Below are 22192 nucleotides of genomic sequence, written 5' to 3'. Positions count from 1 at the left end.
CACTGTTTGTGGTGACTCTTATTTCAGAAAAATTAAATTTTGATTAACTCATTCACAGTCACAGATTGTCCTGCAATACTGCTGGTTTATAGAAACATATGAAATTTGACAGACGAGAGGAGACCATTCAGTCCATCAAGCTTGTTTCACTAACAGCTAAATTGTCCTAATATCTCATCCAGATTTTTCTTAAAGGTTGTCGAGGTTTCTGCTTCAACTACATTTCTTGGTAGCTTGTTCCAGGGTTCCACAACACTCTGAGTAAAGAAGTGCTCCCTAGTCTCAAATGCACCACTTCTTAATTTCCACTGATGTCCTCAAGTACCTGATTCATCCGTAAGCCAAAAGAATGTTGCTGGATCTACTTTACCGATGCCTTTTGGGGAATTTAAATACCTGGATTAGGTCCCCACACAGTCTCCTCTGCTTGAGAATAAACAGGTTTAATTCTCTGAGTCAGCCAGAGTAGGCCATGTCCTTAAGTCCTAGGATGCTCTTGGTTGCTCTCCTCTGCACAGCTTCAAGTGCTGCTACGTCGTCCTTGTACTGTGGTGACCAGAACTGCACACAATACTCCAGTAAGTACAAGTGCATTATATAGTTTGAGCCTAACATCCCTTGACTTAAATTAAACAGTTTTTATGATATATAACAATATATTACTTGACTTTTTAATTGATTTTTTGCATTGCTTGGTTGAATAAAATGTTGCATCAACACAAACCCCTGAATCCTTATCAGAGGTTGCTTCCTGTATGACAGTGTCTCCCATCTGGTATTTGTCTAAGTCTTTTTTAATTCTTTTTGCTGCATCTTCAGTGTTTGCCATCCCTCCAATTTTCAGGTAGTCTACTAACTATAACAGTAGAATTAGGCACAGCCTCTGCTGTATATTGAGCTGCACTGTTTTTCAAAGTCTCCAACATTTTTTGGGAATAATGTTGTCACATCACATAGTTCTGGAGGAGACCAAAACACTCTTGATTATAGATCTGAAAGAAAGGGCCATTGCTCCATATGACTGTCTGAACTTATTTGACAGTCTCAAGAGTAGCTCCTGCTGAGCTTTCTCAGACATAACAAGAGAGCAGTGCTCAGAAACGTTGTTTTCTAGAACTTAAGCTTTGAAGTTTAAAGGTGAAGAGATTTCTTTAGCCTCTCAAGAGTCCACTGCCACCCCATCTTAACTTTTATTTACATTCAAATCAGATGACTTAAGCAATGCTAAGGGTTAGTTTTGGTGTGCTCTGAGTTGGCGATGAGCTACTGCTGGTCTGCCCCAGAACTGCCTGCTGGCACGAGACCAAGACTAAGACTATGTGCAGCTGCAGGGGGCTTCTTGGAGTTGGAGAGGGAGAATAACGTTGAATATTAACTTGGACCTCCTCGTGAACAAATTTAACTGAATTAGTATGATGGGTAAGGTTACAAAATGAATACCACACTTGTCAGATAGGCTGTTATGAACATGAAAATACACTTGTATGCCATTAAAAATATTGAAATGATATTTAATAGTTCTATTTGGACTGAAATATAGTGTGATACTGAAGGAAATATATTTAACTGAATGCCACAGAAGAAGACCAGCAATGCATGAAATATTTACTCTGCGTACTCTTTGAAACTAACCCCGGTAACTGTCAAAGACAGTTAAAAGAATAATTTAAAAATATTTGTTATCTCTTACCAGCACACTTTTCCTTTGAACCTCTCTTCACCAGCACTCCCTTTCTGACAAGTGTTCCTGTAAAGCCTTCTTCTCAGACTCCTGGCCAGTTTTATACTTCCTGTCTCTGTAGAGGATTGTCTTAGTGTGCACCTTTTCTCCTCCTTGTGCTTCTCAAACTTGCACTCTCTCATTTGTTGCACCACCAAAGCCAAACTGACCACTAAGACTGCTCTGAGGGACTTGACAGACAGATCTTGATTGTTTTATTATACAGTAGATAGAACAATATGGAAAAAGTAAATTTGACCATTAATCTTAAGTAAAAGATGAGGGGCATAATTTATTAAATTTATATATACAGTATTCAGATTTAGTAAACCTGGTGTATGTATATTTCTATGCCACAAACCATTTTTAAATCATAATCACCTTGTAAAACGAGTGTGAACTCGCCAGCATACTAAATCAACTTCATACATATGATGACATATACGATGCTGCAGATGTTCACTGGCCAGTTGAGCGCACAAGATCATGCCTGACGTTATGCGTGGCCTCTCCTATGTGTACTAGGGATCTGGGAAAAGCATATGGTGACCACGTCTGAGCTGGTAGCCGCTACTACTGGATCCATATAATGACGATTGCTGATAAAATGAATAGCACAGAACATATGTTAAATTGAGGTCTGCTAAGTTTATTTTGCCTTAAATTAATCACAGGGTGACCAAGGCCACTCAGATGCAATGCCTCATCTTGGCATCACATATGAGTTGTGAGTTCATGGAATATGACAGCATATACAGGTGCTGGTCATAAAATTAGAATATCATGACAAAGTTGATTTATTTCAGTAATTCCATTCAAAAAGTGAAACTTGTATATTAGATTCATTCATTACACACAGACTGATGTATTTCAAATGTTTATTTCTTTTAAGGTTGATGATTATAACTGACAACTAATGAAAGTCCCAAATTCAGTATCTCGGAAAATTAGAATATTGTGAAAAGGTTCAATATTGAAGACACCTGGTGCCACACTCTAATCAGCTAATTAACTCAAAACACCTGCAATAGCCTTTAAATGGTCTCTCTGTCTAGTTCTGTAGGCTACACAATCATGGGAAAGACTGCTGACTTGACAGTTGTCCAAAAGATGACCATTGACACCTTGCACAAGGAGGGCAAGACTCAAAAGGTCATTGCTAAAGAGGCTGGCTGTTCACAGAGCTCTGTGTCCAAGCACATTAATAGAGAGGCGAAGGGAAGGACAAGATGTGGTAGAAAAAAGTGTACAAGCAATAGGGATAACCGCACCCTGGAGAGGATTGTGAAACAAAACCCATTCAAAAATGTGGGGGAGATTCACAAAGAGTGGACTGCAGCTGGAGTCGGTGCTTCAAGAACCACCACGCACAGACGTATGCAAGACATGGGTTTCAGCTGTCGCATTCCTTGTGTCAAGCCACTCTTGAACAAGAGACAGTGTCAGAAGCGTCTCGCCTGGGCTAAAGACAAAAAGGACTGGACTGCTGCTGAGTGGTCCAAAGTTATGTTCTCTGATGAAAGTAAATTTTGCATTTCCTTTGGAAATCAAGGTCCCAGAGTCTGGAGGAAGAGAGGAGAGGCACAGAATCCACGTTGCGTGAGGTCCAGTGTAAAGTTTCAACAGTCAGTGACGGTTTGGGGTGCAATGTCATCTGCTGGTGTTGGTCCATTGTGTTTTCTGAGGTCCAAGGTCAACACAGCCATCTACCAGGAAGTTTTAGAGCACTTCATGCTTCCTGCTGCTGACGAACTTTATGGAGATGCAGATTTCATTTTCCAACAGGACCTGGCACCTGCACACAGTGCCAAAGCTATCAGTACCTGGTTTAAGGACCATGGTATCCCTGTTCTTGATTGGCCAGCAAACTTGCCTGACCTTAACCCCATAGAAAATCTATGGGGTATTGTGAAGAGGAAGATGCAATACGCCAGACCCAACAATTCAGAAGAGCTGAAGGCCACTATCAGAGCAACATGGGCTCTCATAACACCTGAGCAGTGCCACAGACTGATCGACTCCATGCCATGCCGCATTGCTGCAGTAATCCAGGCCAAAGGAGCCGCAACTAAATATTGAGTGCTGTACATGCTCATACTTTTCATATTCATACCTTTCAGTTGGCCAACATTTCTAAAAATCCTTTTTTTGCATTGGTCTTAATTGATATTCTAATTTTCCGAGATACTGAATTTGGGACTTTCATTAGTTGTCAGTTATAATTATCAACATTAAAAGAAATAAACATTTGAAATACATCAGTCTGTGTGTAATGAATGATTCTAATATACAAGTTTCACTTTTTGAATGGAATTACTGAAATAAATCAACTTTGTCATGATATTCTAATTTTATGACCAGCACCAGTAGTTCTTGCAACACAGCTACTTTTATGTAGGACATAACCTACAGGTCAGTTGGTGACAGCAGATGAAAACTGAAGTGATTCTGATTTTCCCGTCTGAAGTGTTTTGGTAAGGGTGATAAACATCCTGAAATTGTGTTGCAGCTACAGTCAAATAATATTACCCGACGCTCAATTCAATAATATGCAAAATATAAATAAATGTGATCTTAATGATTGCTACAGGCTCTCCTAGTAGTATGATAGAATTAATCAATAGAATTTACATAATTAACTTAAGAAAGAAGAATTCAGTACTTTTTTCTCATATACGCCAGGGCGCCCACACAGTTTACGGTGATGGATCCACCCTTGAGCTGCAGAGAGACAATTATGCTTCATATACAATTCTACTAATGTTTACCTTTCAGCATCATTACTTTCGATAGATGTTATGGCCTTTTCAGGCACTCAACACGAATAGCATTTACAACAACAACAGTGACATTCATTTCGATCTGACGTAGCTTGACAATTGCAATTGTTTTTAAGTTTACATGAACACATACATTTTCCCTGTGCTCTCTCCCTTTAAATTGAAAGGAATGTAGGTTGCAGGTCTTGACTGAGGGAGGGCAAGACAGCATGCCGCCGTTAATGGGCAATCAGAATGCTAGCTGAACAAACCAAGAAGAAACACAAGACCCAAACAAGACTTAGTTGTGGATTAATTAAACTTGGTATTGATTTCATTTTGCTGTTCACTACAACAACATTTAAGAGCTGAGGACTGTCTCCTCTTAGTACTGTACTACGTAGTCTGGTCTTGATCCTTAGCTAGCTCTGTACTATCCCAGGTCCACTGCATCAGTAAGATAGATAGATAAGATACATACATACATACATTATTAATCCCAAGGGGAAATTCACATACTCCAGCACAGGGGTCGGCAACCCGCGGCTCTGGAGCCACATGCAGCTCTTCAGCCTCCTTGCAGTGGCTCCCTTCGGCCTTGACAAAAAAATAAAAACCATGAAAATGAATGATGGCAATTCCTTAATTTAACTTGTATTTATATATATATATATATATATATATATATATATATATATATATATATATATATATCCATCCATCCATTTTCCAACCCGCTGAATCCGAACACAGGGTCACGGGGGTCTGCTGAAGCCAATCCCAGCCAACACAGGGCACAAGGCAGGAAACAATCCTGAGCAGGGTGCCAACCCACCGCAGTATATATATATATATATGTTTATTTACTACTACTACTACTGTTATACATTTTAACATCTAATTTAGAGAGTTTAATTCTGCGTGGACAGAAGCATTTGCCTTCACCGCCAACGACGCTGGCTTACCGGTGTGCTTAATATGTGGCGATAAATTATCGAACAACAAAAAATGTAACGTTGAAAGACATTTTCAAAACAAGCTCTCAGCATTCACTGAAAATAAGCGAAAAGATAAGCGAAAGAGAGCAATTTCGGAACTGCAATGGAAAGCTGAACAGAGCAAACATACTTTCAAAAAGTGGATCACTTCTCCACAATCAACTACAGCTGCTAGTTTTGTGGCAGCTCAAGAGATCGTAAGGAGGGGTAAGCCGTTCACAGACGGAGAATACATGAAAGAATCGTTCATAAAAATATCAGAGCATCTATTCTCCGACTTTAAAAACAAACGGGAAATTGTTCAGAAAATGCAAGCTGCATTTAGAGAAAGATTCAGTGAGTTCAGAAAGGAAAACAACACTCTCTCCTTCCCTGGACGTCGACCCATCCCTGCTGAACACATCCGCATTCACAGGAGTAAGTAAGCCCGATCTAGAAATTGAACTGGACGACATAGCAGATAAAGATTTATGGGTGTCCAAGTTCAAATGCCTGACAGCGGATCTTGAAGAAGTCACCCGTCAGAAGGCTACTCTCGCTAAAGAGCACAAATGGAGTGATATTTAAAACCTCCCCAAACCCGACAAATTTGTTTTCGACACATGGAGTGCCATTCCCGAAACGTATATGAACATGAAAAAATATGCATTTGGAGTCCTGTCCATCTTTGGCTCAACATACTTAAGTGAGCAAGTTTTCTCAAGCATGAACTTCATAAAGTCCAAATATCGCTCCCGCCTCACACATGAGAGCCTGCAGTCCTGTGTGAAGGTCAAAGTCACATCGTACAGCCCCGACATAGAGATGATCAGCAGCGAACTTCAGAAACAGAAGTCACTTTAAACAGGTGACAACAATAGCATTTAATAAGCTATTATTTTTCAGAAAAACAAAACACATTCATTTCGGACCCGGAGCTGATGTAGGTTTTTTTGTATGTTCAGGTGCTTCAGTTGATTCAGCACACTGAAATGGAATTTTATGTTTACTTTTTTAAAGCTGCTAAGCTACAGCTAAATGTTTTATTTATATTAAAGTGGGCTAGTTTTTATTTTAATTTTACACAGGTATAGGAAGGACCCAAATAGGCCTGCATAGTTCACTTTAATTTATTTCAAAGTAGCCCTACACATGCACACTGCACTTCTGTTTGTTGTATTCCATGGTTGTAACATGTAAAATCTAAAAAAAGATTAAAACTTTTAAAAGTTTATAAGCTGTGTTATGTTTTGCGGCTCCAGACTATTTTTCTTTGGAGAAAGAGGGGGCAAAATGGCTCTTTTCATAGTGAAGGTTGCAGACCCCTGCTCCAGCAGCACCTTACTGATACAAAAAACAATACGAAATTAAAGATTGATAATAATGCAGGTAAAAACAGACAATAACTTTATATATTGTTAACGTTTACCCCCAACCCCAACCCCCCCCCCCGGGTGGAATTGAAGAGTCGCATAGTTTGGGGGAGGAACGATCTTCTCAGTCTGTCAGTGGAGCAGGACAGTGACAGCAGTCTGTCGCTGAAGCTGCTCTTCTGTCTGGAGATGATACTGTTTAGTGGATGCAGTGGATTTTCCATAATTGATAGGAGCCTGCTGAGCGCCCGTCACTCTGCCACATATGTCAGACTGTCCAGCTCCGTACCTACAATAGAGCCTGCCTTCCTCACCAGTTTGTCCAGGCGTGAGGCGTCCTCCTTCTTTATGCTGCCTCCCCAGCACACCACCACGTAGAAGAGGGCGCTCACCACAACTGTCTGATAGAACATCTGCAGCATCTTATTGCAGATGTTGAAGGACGCCAGCCTTCTAAGGAAGTATAACCGGCTCTGTCCTTTCTTACACAGGGCATCAGTATTGGCAATCCAGTCTAATTTATCATCCAGCTGCTCTCCCAGGTATTTATAGGTCTGCACCATCTGCACAGTCACCTCTGATGATCACGGGGTCCATGAGGGGTCTGGGCCTCCTAAAATCCACCACCAGCTCCTTGGTTTTGCTGGTGTTCAGGTGTAGGTGGTTTGAGTCGCACCATTTAACAAAGTCATTGATTAGGTCCCTATACTCCTCCTCCTGCCCACTCCTGATGCAGCCCATGATAGCAGTGCCATCAGCGAACTTTTGCATGTGGCAGGACTCCGAGTTGTGTTGGAAGTCCGATGTATATAGGCTGAACAGGATCGGAGAAAGTACAGTCCCTTGTGGCGCTCCTGTGTTGCTGACCACAATGTCAGACGTGCAGTTCCCAAGACGCACATACTGAGGTCTGTCTTTAAGATAGTCCACGATCCATGCCACTAGGTATGAATCTAATCCCATCTCTGTCAGCTTGTCCCTAAGGAGCAGAGGTTGGATTGTGTTGAAGGCGCTAGAGAAGTCTAGAAACATAATTCTTACAGCACCACTGCCTCTGTCCAAGTGGGAGAGGGATCGGTGTAGCATATAGATGATGGCATCCTCCGCTCCCACCTTCTCCTGATATGCAAACTGCAGAGGGTCGAGGGCGTGTTGAACCTGTGGCCTCAGGTGGTGAAGCAGCAGCCTCTCCATGGTCTTCATCACATGTGATGTCAGAGCAACAGGCCGGAAGTCATTCAGCTCACTAGGACATGATACCTTTGGGACTGGGGTGATGCAAGATGGTTTTCCAAAGCCTCGCGACTCTCCCCTGTTCCAGGCTCAGGTTGAAGATGCGCTGTAGAGGACCCCCCAGCTCCGCTGCACAGACCTTCAGCAGTCGTGGCGATACTCCATCTGGACCTGCTGCTTTGCTGGCACGAAGTCTCCTCAGCTCTCTGCTCACTTGCGCTGTTGTAATTATGGGTGGGGAGGTCTCTCCTATTCTGGTATCAGCAGAAGGATGTGTGGAGGGTGCAGTACTCCGAGGTGAGAGTGAGAGTGGGTTAGGGTGGTCAAACCTGTTAAAGAAGTTGTTCATTTGGTTTGCTCTCTTCACGTCTCTCTCGATGGTGGTACCCCGCTTCGAGCTGCAGCCAGTGATGATCTTCATCCCATCTCACACTTCCTTCATGCTGTTATTCTGCAACTTCTGCTCCAGCTTTCTCCTGTACTGCTCCTTCACCGCCCAGAGCTGGACTCGGAGTTCCTTCTGCACGTGCTTGAGCTCATGCTGATCACCGCCTTTAAAAGCCCTTTTCTTCTGGTTCAAAAGGCCCTTGATGTCACTTGTAATCCATGGCTTGTTGTTAGCATAGCAGCGTACAGTTCATCTGACCAGTTCACTTACCATTTCAGAGGCCCTGTTCCCAGAAGCAGGCTCATCATAGGTGATCATTTCCATTTGGATCGGTTGAGCTTTGGATATCACTGAATAAAAAATGTTAGTTTAATAGTTTTTTAATCCAAAATCTGCAACAACAAAAAGTGATACATGACAAAGTTAATGTAAAATCCAAATAGGACGGCAAGATTAATGGCAATGCTATTTAGGTGTATTGCAGCCAAACTTTCACAAAAGCTTTTACAATAGCAGTTTCAGACTAAAAATTATGATGCTAGTGATGCATTATTTTGAGAAAAGGCCAGGTGAACAAAAATGGTATGAAAACAAGCCATATTAATATAGACAAACTGGCAGCACTCTGTTGAGAGACAGGATCTTTCTGAAGATTACGTCAGTACAAGTATCAGGTTAGGGAAAAAGAGGCAGAATTTAGCATATATACCAAAATTGTCCAGAAAGAACTTACTCAAATAATTATAGAACATGTTGAATAAGAGACATCTCTCTATGGCTGTGTCTGCCAAGTCAGAAATTTTTTCTTTTTCATTTTTAGTCATTCTGGTGCATGTATGTATATTTATCTCTTAATGTATTTATTTAAAGAGTTTCTGTAAAAAGCAAAAAAATTGCTCCTGGGACAAATAAAGTTCTAATAATCTATCAAAAAATCCAAGTTGATCATTGGCCTTCATTCCTGGTTGTGAGATAGTGTCAAGACATTTTTGCACAGAAGGCATCCTTACGTAAACCGAGTGACTTCAATGTCAACTTGTTTATTCTCCAAAGATTCAGTGTGCAGTGTTCTGCCATTTGGTCTGACCTCTGGTTTTGGAAACATAGAAGATCAACACGTAAGCTAAACACAAAGACTGGGGATCTTCAACAGAGTGACTGAGGTTGGATCAAACATTAGTGAAACAGCTACGTTCACATAAAACCCAAGATACCTTCACCAGATGTATAACATTCTGCTTGCCATGTTTTAGCAGGTTTGACAAGTGATAGAATCCTACAGTGCAGAAAGAGGGGGGAAAAAAAACAAAAAAAAACTTAACCAGACATTTGAAAGATCAAATTGCAATATTTCAATTGCTATATTAAAAGGGCTTTTTAATCAAGTGTTTATGTACAAGTATGTAAAACCTTGACTGCTACTGTAATATACAGTAGGTATAAATTTCTATAAGCACTCCAAGCCTGTTTTCAGTGGGGAGTGCTACACAAAAATTAATTGAATTTGAACAGTACCTTTAGCAAAATGAGTTTTTCCACCAGAGTACTACCTTCACCTGAGCATTTCTTTTAACTTCTATCCTAATTTTTGTTATTTTGTTATTTTAACACATATGGCAAACTAAATTATCCATTTAGGGCAACAAAGTTCATCTTCACCATGTCGTTAGCAGCATATACACAGGGCAAAAAAAAAAACAAAAACCAAACACATTCCAAAATGAAACTATGTGGCAGATTCACTGAAGCGAGTGTTTACTGTATTTAGCATTTCAGACAAAATCTACAGACATGGGCATCCAGAAGATAATAGTGAGAGGAAATTCACTGAGGGCAAGGCTCTCTCTCTGTACCAGGTTCACAGAACACCCCTCTCTAGCAGCAGTCTTTTACTGCACTCTGTTCCATTTTGGCAGTTATTCCTTTTCTCATATGCAGTAGTAACTTCTGAAAGTATTGTTTCTGCCACTTTTTCCATCAACAGTTGTCTTATCATTCACAGATCTTCCCATGGCTCATTATTTAAATGACACCCACCATTGTTTGTAGTCCAGGTCATGGCTGTGGATATATAAAGCATGCTGTTTTTTTTCTCTTGTTCATTATGGAAGTAACTCTTGCCACTTTCATTGGCCTCACTGTCTGTTTTATTTAAACCGTGCTCACTGCAGAACAAAAAACTCATTTAAAAGTGTGGGCTTAATCCACAATTATGAAAAAATAATTCCTCCGAATTTAATGACAAGGGTATTTCACAAATCTGTGAATATTGTCTTATTTACAATTTTTCCACATGAGCAAAATTCAAAGAATAAAAGGCCAACAAGAGTATGTAAAACTTTTATTTTTGAATCCCAAGATCATTGATTAGAAATCTGTCTGTAAATGGAATAGACATCTTGAAATCAAATGAAGAAGGCATCTTTCAAAAAATGAAAAGGAAAAATGAAAATAGGCAACGTATATATGTACAATGTTTATCAAAAATGATAAGTTTTATTATATAAAATACTAATGTTACACATCATCTGGCCCTCTTGGTGGAAGTACAACCTGAATTGTTACATCAGTTCAGCAGTTTGTGTTTATTTGGACTGGCTAAAATGAGAACAGAGTTTTATTTGAAACATTAAATATTAAAAAGAAAAGCATTTCCAACAAATATATATTAAAAACAATGACAACATACAACATTCTGATATTAATTCCCTGAGTATCCAACAAATACGAACAAAATAAAGCCATGAACCCAGAGAGGTTGGTGTATCATCATGTGGTCTTTCACAATATGTTTGATGCAGCATCTGCTCTGCAGATAGGACATGTGGAATTTTTCTATTATTAAAAAAAAGAAAAAAAAAATTAAAATAGGCAATGGCATTGTTTTAACTAAGCACTGAAGCTACCAGCAGTTTACTTTAAATGTTAGTACAATGAAAAATAACGTAAATTTTAAACATTTGAACACTGCATCAGAAACTAAAAACCTCAATACAATGATGCTGTTGGCTGTACAAATAAAATGTCAGTCTGGAATGTTTCTGTAGAGAGATCTTGTGTGGTATAGTCCTGCAGTCTACTTCTCTTATAATTTGCTATGAAAAATAGAGTAGAATAGGAGGGTAGGGACTGTGATTAAATTTTCTTCAAGCTGGAAGAAACACAAGGTGAGGCAAAATGAAGTACCACATTTCTCAAGGTCATTGCATGAGGTAGAGGCAGCCGAGTGGGCCGGGATGGAGTCCCTTGTAGTTTTCAGTCGTCAATAAGCCTTGGTCCGGTGCGCACCATGCTTTTGCCATTGAAGTGTTCTTTAAAAACAACAAATCCATCATCTCTATGCAACATGCCTTCTGAACTCACTTAACGGTGACGTCCCAAATCAGAAATTAATTCTTCAGTGGGTGGCTAAATTTAGACAGACTGTACAAACACCTGAAAACATCCAAGCTGTAAGGGCATCAATTTTGCAGTCGCCTAGATGACCAGCGAGCAAACATGCTTCTGCCTTAGGCATTTCCAACATGTCTTTGAGGAGGATTTTGCATGAGGACCTTAATTTCCATCCATAGAAAATGATGGTGTTGCAGAAATTTACAGAGAGACTGGGACAGCCGTAGAGTTGTGTGCCATCATTCTGCAAACCGTTCATCAAGATGACATCATCATGTGCAGTGACAAGGTGGGCCGAAACCAACCTTCGCGAACATCAGAGACCCCTGCACAGTGAGTGTGTTACAGTTTGGTGCGCTGTTGCAGAATTTGGCATTGTATGCCTTTACTTTTTTGAGGAGAGGGGAGCAATGGTCACGGTCACTTCAGAACATTACACTGAAATGCTAGAGAACTGCATGCACCAAGCCAAAACCATCATAATGGACCAAAATCTTTCAATGCCTATCGGACAGGCTTCATGTCACAATCCCTCCTAATCCACTAACAGCTGTGTTTGTTATACTCCCAGATGGGCTTAAAGTGGAGAAGGACAAACAAACTGTGATTGCATTCACTACACTATTGGTACGCAGACTTATTTTGATAAACTGGAAGAATCCTAACTCTCCTCTTTTAAGTCAGTGGGTAACTGATGTTTTATATTACTTGAAATTGGAAAAAAATCTAATTCTCACTTAAGAGGATCTGTGCAGACCCTTTTCAAAACCTGTCAGGATCTAATTACAGTAATCCCTCCTCCATCGCGGGGGTTGCGTTCCAGAGCCACCCGCGAAATAAGAAAATCCGCGAAGTAGAAACCATATGTTTATATGGTTATTTTTATATTGTCATGCTTGGGTCACAGATTTGCGCAGAAACACAGGAGGTTGTAGAGAGACAGGAACGTTATTCAAACACTGCAAACAAACATTTGTCTCTTTTTCAAAAGTTTAAACTGTGCTCCATGACAAGACAGAGATGACAGTTCTGTCTCACAATTAAAAGAATGCAAACATATCTTCCTCTTCAAAGGAGTGCGTGTCAGGAGCACAGAATGTCACATAGATAGAGAAAACAATCTCTAGCAAACAAATCAATAGGGCTGTTTGGCTTTTAAGTATGCGAAGCACCGCGGCACAAAGCTGTTGAAGGCGGCAGCTCACACTCCCTCCGTCAGGAGAGAGAGAGAGAGAGAGATTGTTTGTTTTTCAGTCAAAAATCAATACGTGCCCTTCGAGCTTTTAAGTATGCGAAGCACTGTGCAACATGTCGTTTCAGGAAGCAGCTGCACAAAAGATAGCAACGTGAAGATAATCTTTCAGCATTTTTAGACGAGCGTCCGTATTGTCTAGGTGTGCGAACAGCCCCCTGCTCAATCCCCCTACGTCAGGATCACAGATAGTCAGCGCAAGAGAGAGAGAAAAGTAAGCCATCTAGCTTCTCAGCCATCTGCCAATAGCGTCCCTTGTATGAAATCAACTGGGCAAACCAACTGAGGAAGCATGTACCAGAAATTAAAAGACCCATTGTCCGCAGAAATCCGCGAACCAGCAAAAAATCTGCGATATATATTTAAATATGCTTACATATAAAATCCGCGATGGAGTGAAGCCGCGAAAGGCAAAGCGCGATATAGCGAGGGATCACTGTAATATTTTAGAATAAGCTCTTAAAGCACTTAGGAAGCAGATATTCTTCCCATATCTTTTTCTTCTCCATTTATCTTTATCTGCCTATTAAACTTATCAATTTATTTATTTTTACTAGCTTCAAGTTTTACTCCGTTGGCCATGCTCTCTTTCTCAGGGGTGGTGGTTGATTTGTTTACAATCCTATTTTTTGTAAAAATGGATCTATTTGTATGGAATGATTACAATAAAATCAATTAAATTAAAAAAAAAAAATGCTAGAGAACTTTATGTGGCCCCAGCTGAAAAATGGATGTGGTTGATGTCTGGTTTCAACAGGATGCAGCAACAGCTCATACAGCATGGAGATCCATGCAAGTTTTGCGGGAGGTAATGTTTCCAGGGAAGCTGATCTCCCTGCGTGGCGATGGGTGGCCTTCACGTTCGTCTGATCTCGCTCCGTGCAATTTCTTCTTGTGGGGCTCTCTCAAGTCAAAGGTATACCACACACCGACCTCAAAACCTTGAAGCCCTCAAGGACGCTATTCGCCACTATTCCTCTTGAAATGGCCGAACAAGTCATGCAAGCGTTCAGAAATCATTTTGAAGAGTCTATCATTAATAATGGCCACCACCTTGAAGACATTTTTAAAACACAGTGGGGGGAAAAAAAAATCTATTTTGTATACCCTTTCTTGTGTCGCAATGAAATTTATTTTATCTTGTAGCGTTTTTGTAGGATAAACATTTGAAATGTGTGGCTAACCCTGTACCTTTATAGGGGAACCTCACAGCAGTTATACCTAAATATGCCCACATCATACCATTGTTGGTTGACTGGGAGATTGTGCCATGCCTAGACTATAGTGGGTGATGATTATTTAGAAAGGCAACAGTCATTTTGAAGGGCATAACAGTTGCTATGACACAAGCTAACTGAATCCTTGACACTGGAGGGCAGTTTCAAGGACTCTATTATCAAGGATTCAAAGTCTACATAGAAACAGTGACAGCGACCACTGAGGAATAACTTACTAATACAGGGGACTCGTATGAATTAGGGTTTTTGTGACTAGATGAAGGTCTATAATGAATCCATCCCATTTCAGAAGACTAGTTGACAGGTTTGATAGACACCAGGTACCAGGTCTGATAAGTGCTGGTGTCTGTCAAACCCATTACCAAACCTGGCAACCAGTTACTGAGTCTCTACCTAGTCTCTACCTGATCTCTACCAGTGATAAATCTCTGTATTAATATTTGTTAACATTTGGCTCTCTCTAAAATATGTCCGTGTTCTGTGTGGCAGGGCACGTTTCCTTTGCACAGTTTCAAAATCAGCGTTCGCATCTACTGTGCCTCTCTCTACGTTTTAGGTAACAGAATGGTGTCAGCTAATATATCAGAAATCAATCTAGATTGCCTGTTCTTTTACTATGCTTAACACAGCTGAAATTGGAAAATATATACAAACTGAAATAAAATCTGCAGGCACTATGATCTCCAGGACTGCCCACAACGAACCACACACTTTAAACTAAATCATCAGGCATATAAGCATTTGCAGTATGAAAATGCATTTTCCATAGTGGCAAATTAGTCTAGAAGTAGAGCACTTCATTTTTTGAATTTTGCTACAAGGTTTCATTGAAGTGTGCTCCTCCTTAAAGTTTGTTTGTACCCTGGGTTGGCATTCTGCCTTCAGGTTTTACTTTATGCAACATGTCCATGTGTCTGTCTCTTTGGACTTTATAATTCATTACACGTTTAGTTACTACAGGACTGTGGTATTCCTTTCCGTACATCACTGGAGTCATTTGTCAGAACTCTCCATAGTCCCCAATATACCATAAAGCAGTGGTTTCTAATCCTACTTGTAGGGGACCTTCTGTGGCAACAAGATCTTATTCCAACCAGTTTCACCACAAGAGAGTCATTTTACCTTTAAATGACCTCATTGTGGGCAGTACCGTGGTGCACTGTTAGCACTACTGCCTCAGAGTAAAGAGACCTGGTTGTGTGTGTCCAGGGTCCTGTTGGCACCACTGGTGGTGCACTGTTGGCACTACTGCCTCAGAGTAAGGAGACCTGGTTGTGTGTGTCCAGGGTCCTCCCTACATGGGGATTGCATGTTCTCCCTGTGTCTGCATAGGTTTCCTTTCGGGTGCTCTGGTTCCCTCCCACCGTGCAGAGAAATGCAGGATAGGTGGCAATACTAATTTGGCCCTGGTGTGTATTTCACCCTGTACCCTATAATAGTTGTAATAGGCTCCAGCACCGCTGGCGACCCTGGTCCGGATCAAGTGAGTTAGAAATTGACATAAATGACGTGATTTAATGTTTAATTATCTGGTCTTTGTTCTTTCTGTTATTCAGAAAAGAGCAGTAGTGTGTGGTTTACATTCATAATGATCATATTTATGCCATCATAATAATTTTCCTAAGTTTTCAGTGAATTTGTTCTCTTACTTGTATCTGAACAATGATAATTAAAAGCAGAGTAAATGGGGGTGGGGGGGATGGGAGTTAAATGACACACAGCTTCTTCAGTGTCAGATACACTGGCATGGTCACTAAGAAATAACTGCTGAAATACACAGAACATCTCGAAAGGAAGAAAGAAAATCACAGTGCTGATGATGAGAATTAAGGTTAGGTGATATGTAAAACTCTCAAGTCGATCAACAGTTGTTCCCTTATCATTGCCAACTGATGATGATATTGCATATGTTGGGTTTAGTATGCCAACATTGCTTCTCTGCAATTCTTATAATTTTATATTTGGCCACAGGTCGTCCCCATTGTCAATAGCCCTGCATTTTACCAAGGTACACAAATACATCGTTTATGTATATGATCCTCATCACATTCTTTTTGGGGCAATGATGGGGGATATATTGATTCCACTGCCACACTGAGTTGCTTACCTTGTGGGAGCCAATCAAAGAGTACAACACACTTTCCAATTTCAAATAGTATATAAACCTCAGTTTCCCCACTGACTTAAAAGAGGTGGGCTAGGATTCTTCCAGTTGAGTAAGATAAGTCTACGTGCTAATAGTGAAGTAAAGGCAATTACAGTTTGTTTGTCCTTCTCCACTTTAAGCCCATCTGGAAGTACACCAAACACAGCTGTTAATGGAATAGGAGCGATTGTGACATGAATCCTGTCCAATAGGGATTGAAAGATTTTGGTCCAGAATGATGGTTTTGGCTTGGTGCATGTCCAAAACATGTGGCCCAGTGAGGCTGGAGCTAGAATGCAAGGATCTAATCAATCATGTTTTAGAATTAGCATTTATATTGGGGGAAAAGGATTCTTTTCCTCTTTACTACTCTTAAAAGTTTTACTCTGGCTGTTGGCCTTCTTCTCTTTCTCTTGGGAGGGGGTTGAATTTATTTGTTAATACTAGAATTCCTGAAGCTTACAATTTCTTTCATTGTCCCTGACCTCCTTAAACTTTCCTGACATACACCAAGAAGCTCGTAACTCATTATCATTACGCTAAAAGCCAGCTTTTGTTTTTCAAATGTGTGGTTCAGCAGAACACAGCCTGCAACACCCCCCACCTCACATTCAGTGAGATGAACTAATCATCACCCTGCTGAAACATTTCCAGTCTGTGTTAATGTGTAATTCCTTACAAACGCATCACCAGATAAACACAGATAATGAAACACTGTGATTTGAAATACATACATTTCATGTGTGTTCTGTGTCTACAACAATCAGTGTAAATATAGAATGACTGAGGAAATGCGGGGCAAGAAATGCTGAACACATGACTAAAACAGAAAATGTTTTCATGTGTTATTTAAATAACTTGGTCCAAACAGATTTACAATCAACAGCCTACAACCACAGGGGACCCCCAGGACTGGGGCTAGAAGCCATCCTCTTAAATAGCTTCAGATATTTAGTGTTGCAAGGATTTCTTCACTGGTTTCCAGGTCTCAGCAGTCTTGGGGCACACATCTGACAAGTATGACATCTGATTTGGTTTTTATAAGATTCTTTTTAGTTATTAACCTTTTTTTTTTTTTTTTTTTTTTTTTAATAAGATTAGTGGAAATTACAGCTTCCTTTTTTTAATAAGATTAGTGGAAATTACAGCTTCCACTGTGATTGCAAGAATTATTGCAGACGATACATGTGCACCAATGTTTCACCAAGAGATGGCTCAATTGGCATAATCTAATAATAATAATACAGTATGGTTGAATTTGCAAGCTTCAGTGTCGCTAGGATTCTGCGGTTTCTCATTGAGTGATGGTAGTCTCTAATATTTTGTCCGTCTCTGTCTTTACAAAAGACTGAATACACTGTAATTGGGCAACACGGTAATTTTCACAATTTACATTCATTTATAGTGATGGAAACATCATCATCACTGTGCCATGTTTAAGTTCATGTTCTTGCAACAGTGACCTTAACAGCAAACAAAGTCTCCTTGCCCATCTGTGGCCACTGGCTAGCAACGTCACTTTTGTTGAGATATATCTGTATAATGCTAGGACACTGAATTGTAATGCTTTTTAGCATATCACAAACCTTTGGCGTCATCAACTATTTTAACATAATAGTGAATGTTAGGAGTTTAATAATCCAGTCCATATTGCAAATGTTGCTAAAATCAATTGATAATTGAAAAATTGATTTAATTATTTGAGGATAAGCATTACTTACTGACAACACAATGTATTACAATCATGTCATTGTTTTGTTCGAGTTAAACATCCAGAAGCTGTTTCAACTTATTCAGCAGACTGAATAAATTCAATTTCTAAATTTTAATGTATCTGTACATTTGGCAGGCCACCTGTAGGGAACTAAACAGAATACAGCTAACCATTTAAAGAGGTGCTGCATATCCACTTGTGTACAAAGGTGTGGACTGGGCTACAAAGAGGAACGTTTGCTACGAGCATTCCCCTTTTATCACAATAAGGTATACAAATATGAGGAAATGTGCTCTAGGGTTGAAAATATGCCCATTTTCTCAGTTTAGAACAGTTAGCATTTCAAACAAGAGCTATAAGGCAGACAACTGGCTGCTGGCTATCCATGCACAAAAAGAAAAAAGTCACTACTGCATGACTAGCTTCAAAAGGTAGAAATGCAGTTGCTCATAATACATTGCAACATATTGCTATACCTTGGCTTTTGGTTCATTTTAAATTGCTTTCACCTCTTTATCACCAGCTGCACTACACTAAGCAATCATGCCATTTAGTCCCCCTTAATGTGGTGTAAGACGTATTCTATGACAACAGATGCCAAAACAGGGTATACTGTAAATGAATAGGCCCTAGAGTCTACAGAGAATTCACAGGAGAGAGAAATCTTCAAATGAAAGGAAGGAAAGAACATTTTTCATAACTGTAGTATTTTTTTTTTGGAATGCACAACTACAGAATTAAGTAAGCATATATGGTGTGGGCAAGACAATGGAAAGATGATGCAGTACTATACTATGAAAGGAGAGTGCAGACATACACACATTCATCACCTCACATCAGCTTTGTAAACGCCAGGCAGTGCACCGGATAAGATATTCAACCTAATGTAGAAGGAAAAAAAAAAGTTTCCCCAATAAAGTTATTGCTGTGTGGCTTTAAATAATATTGGAAATGATTTTTATCTTAGAAAGGAGTTATGACTTTCTTTTCAAGATAAAAGAGGCTGTTTTGTCTACATTTTCGTTTTCAATCAAAAGTGTCATATTGTGTATTCATGATCTTGGCTGCAGTTAATTCTTTAAGCTTAGTTTAACGATATAGTTATGTTGATGCAGGTGTATTACGATGTTCTATGCATTTGCAGGTTCATACCCATACACTTCAGCTTATAAAAAGTTACTGGTAATCATTGTCCTCTCTGTGGAGCTTCTAACAGTTATCAACTCTGTTTTAATTTACTTCACTCAAATTGCAAACGATGCAAATATATTTTTGTGTTTTTTCTGCATTGGTTTTAATACTAGGCTCAAAAACGTTCTGCAAAAAAATTTACATCCACTTTACCTTTAACCAGCGATCAACACAACGAGTGTGATAATCATGCAGACATGGCAGTATCCTTAACTTTTCTCGCTCCTTGTAGTCACAGTAGCAGATCTGACAGCTAAATAAAAATAATTTTACATAGATGTTAGACAAAGAAGCTCAATACATGTCTTGCCATTTTAAACACAGGTTTGTCAAAGTTATATGTGGGGAAAAAACAACACATTGCTCTAAAATTATGTTAATGTTGTAAATAAAACACACACAGGCTAATGCTTTAGAATGCTTGGATAGAGTGTTAGTTGTCCGTTGCCAATTTTCAAAAAGAAAAGCTATTCTTTATACACTTTCTGTACCCACTGTTTTAAATGAGGATTGCTAGGTAGAATCTTTACTTAACAGCAGTAGACACAAATTTAACATTCTGCCACAGACCAGCTAGGCAATTTAATGAATGAAAATGACCCAAGAGTAGATCAGGGGATAGTCAGACGAACATGGAATCTGCTACTTTGAAGAAAACCTAACACTATGTCCTAAAACATGACTTGGTTTTGGGATAAGCACCGTATGGAAGAGTGTGTGCAGTAACTGCTCCAAACATACTGCAGTATATGTAACAAATTAAAACTTGAATAAGTGTAGAAAAAACAACAAGAATTACTAAAATATGACCATAAGCAAAAATGTTTGTTATATAACCCAAAGAGTAATTTTGGTCTTCATTTACAACAAGTATCTACAAGCATTACCTTATATTATATAAAGGCAGACTTCAAAAAATTACATACATCAAAGAAGGATAAGGAGGCTGTATTTTACATTTTAGCCATGTCATGCTTAAAACTTTCTCAATACAATTAAATTTTCAGAATGCTTAGAGCACTTTGTACTCACATTGTTTTTCCAGCCGCACTTGCAGAGTTAAAGGTTTTTGTAGGTAAACAGTTTATCTGCGCTGAGCTCATTTTCTTTGTTACAACTTCTCCGAGTCTCTCCTCTAAAGACAGAAGCTCCTTTCAAAATAAGAGCAAAAAGTTAAATAAATCAAATCTTTTAATTGTATATAAAAGTAATTAAAAGCAAATATCCAATGAAGGTGAAAACAAGATTACGTTTATAAGCAGGACTTTAGAAGTGTACCTCGTGAATTTTAATATGAATTTAAGAGATCTGCACATCATAAAAGCACAGAATATAAAACTAGAGGAAAACGGTATATAGCAAAAGGTAAAGAAAAAGTAGTACAACTGGATAAACTGATGGTCTGTTATTTTTGAGATACTAAGTTAATATAACATACAATGTGGAAGAAACAGTACCATCTCAGTAAATAATTGAAAATTCTGGATGGATGGATGGATGGATAGATAGACAGTAAGAAGCTGTTACTGTATCATACTCTCAGAGTGACCCCTCAGGACATCACTTAACCTAGCTATGCACCAACTGGAAAACCAAAAATATGTAATTGTTAAGTTAACCACTTGATCTTGTACACCACCTTCATTAAAGACTACTTCCAAATATGCAACAATGACTGTTGGTGACCAACATCAGAAAGCTGTAACTGACTAATACACTGGAAACAGCATAGGTAGGAGCAAACAGCTTGTGACTTTCATGGTTTAGTGAGATATCAAACTATGATATATTTTCAAGAACTACCAGTTTTAAATTTGTTTAGATACACAGAGTGATGCATGTACTTTTATTTAGACATTTCAAACTGTGTGTGTGTTTTATTTGTTGCAAGCTTAAGAAAAACTTTCACCATGTGACAGAAAGACACGCAAGATATCCTTCCCTTTAGTGAGGAACTATTAAGATTTCCTGCACAAAAATTTATATACAGTGGTGCCTCTGGTCACGACCGTAATTCGTTCCAAAACTCTGCACGTGACCAGATTTGGTCGCGACCTGAATGTAATTTCCCCATAAGATTGTATGTAAATACAATTAATCTGTTCCAGACCATATGAACTGTACGTAAATATATTTTTTAAACACAAAAATCGTTAATTAGACCATAGAATGCACAGTGTAATAGTAAACTAAATGTAAACGAAGCGGTCGTAGTAAATGCATGTCAATGTCGCACCCTAACGCGGGTTATTTTTCTGCAGTTATATTCTTGAATAGAAGCGCACTTGTTCTGTTATATTTGTACCTTTTGTGAAAGTGTTCATTTGATATTTGGAATTTAGGCTTAACACATTATACACTTCATGTCTACATTTTGTCAATTATTACTAAAACATGAAAAACTTTTCTGTTTTAACGATGTGTTTACTGTACATAGATTGTTGTAGACACGGAACACACATGAAATGCATGTGTTCCAAATAACGATATAATATTTATAAAAGGTGTCATTTTGTTTGACTTCTCACTCTATACAACTCCAAGCAACTGACTCGCAGGTAAACAGACTTGAGCTGAGAAAACTGTGCAGCGTTGGGCGATGTGATAGCAGGCTGCTTGCTGCTTAGACACATTTACAGGACAAAAGACGCTGATGGCGAGGTGCGAAGCGATTTAAGGTGGGACGGATCTACAAATTTGTTCGTAGGTTCTGGTAATTCTAGTGTTATGCACAGGGATAAAAAAAAAATTAAATGCCACTTTTCTTACGAAACTTTTCAAACCATCCTCTACTGACTTTAAATTCCT

General features: G+C 39.2%; 1 protein-coding gene across 2 annotated transcripts in view; it reads right to left on the bottom strand.

Annotated features, from left to right (window-relative positions):
- Positions 1-10774: 10774 nt before the first annotated feature.
- The window catches only part of LOC114662230 (uncharacterized), a 59190-nt gene continuing 47772 nt past the window's right edge, over positions 10775-22192 (bottom strand). For both annotated transcript variants that reach the window (XM_028815632.2, XM_028815624.2), the window contains exons 9-11: positions 20417-20535; positions 19538-19637; positions 10775-11285 (exon numbers count right to left, since the gene is read on the bottom strand). In XM_028815632.2, the coding sequence (XP_028671465.1) occupies positions 11232-11285; positions 19538-19637; positions 20417-20535 (273 nt within the window). In that variant the 3' untranslated portion in view covers positions 10775-11231. The remainder of the gene's footprint in view (positions 11286-19537; positions 19638-20416; positions 20536-22192) is intronic.

This window comes from Erpetoichthys calabaricus, chromosome 1, assembly GCF_900747795.2.
Source record: "Erpetoichthys calabaricus chromosome 1, fErpCal1.3, whole genome shotgun sequence".
NCBI classification, from domain to species: domain Eukaryota; kingdom Metazoa; phylum Chordata; class Cladistia; order Polypteriformes; family Polypteridae; genus Erpetoichthys; species Erpetoichthys calabaricus.
Note: the sequence above shows the minus strand (reverse complement) of the source record. Positions and strands in the feature narration are given on the sequence as shown.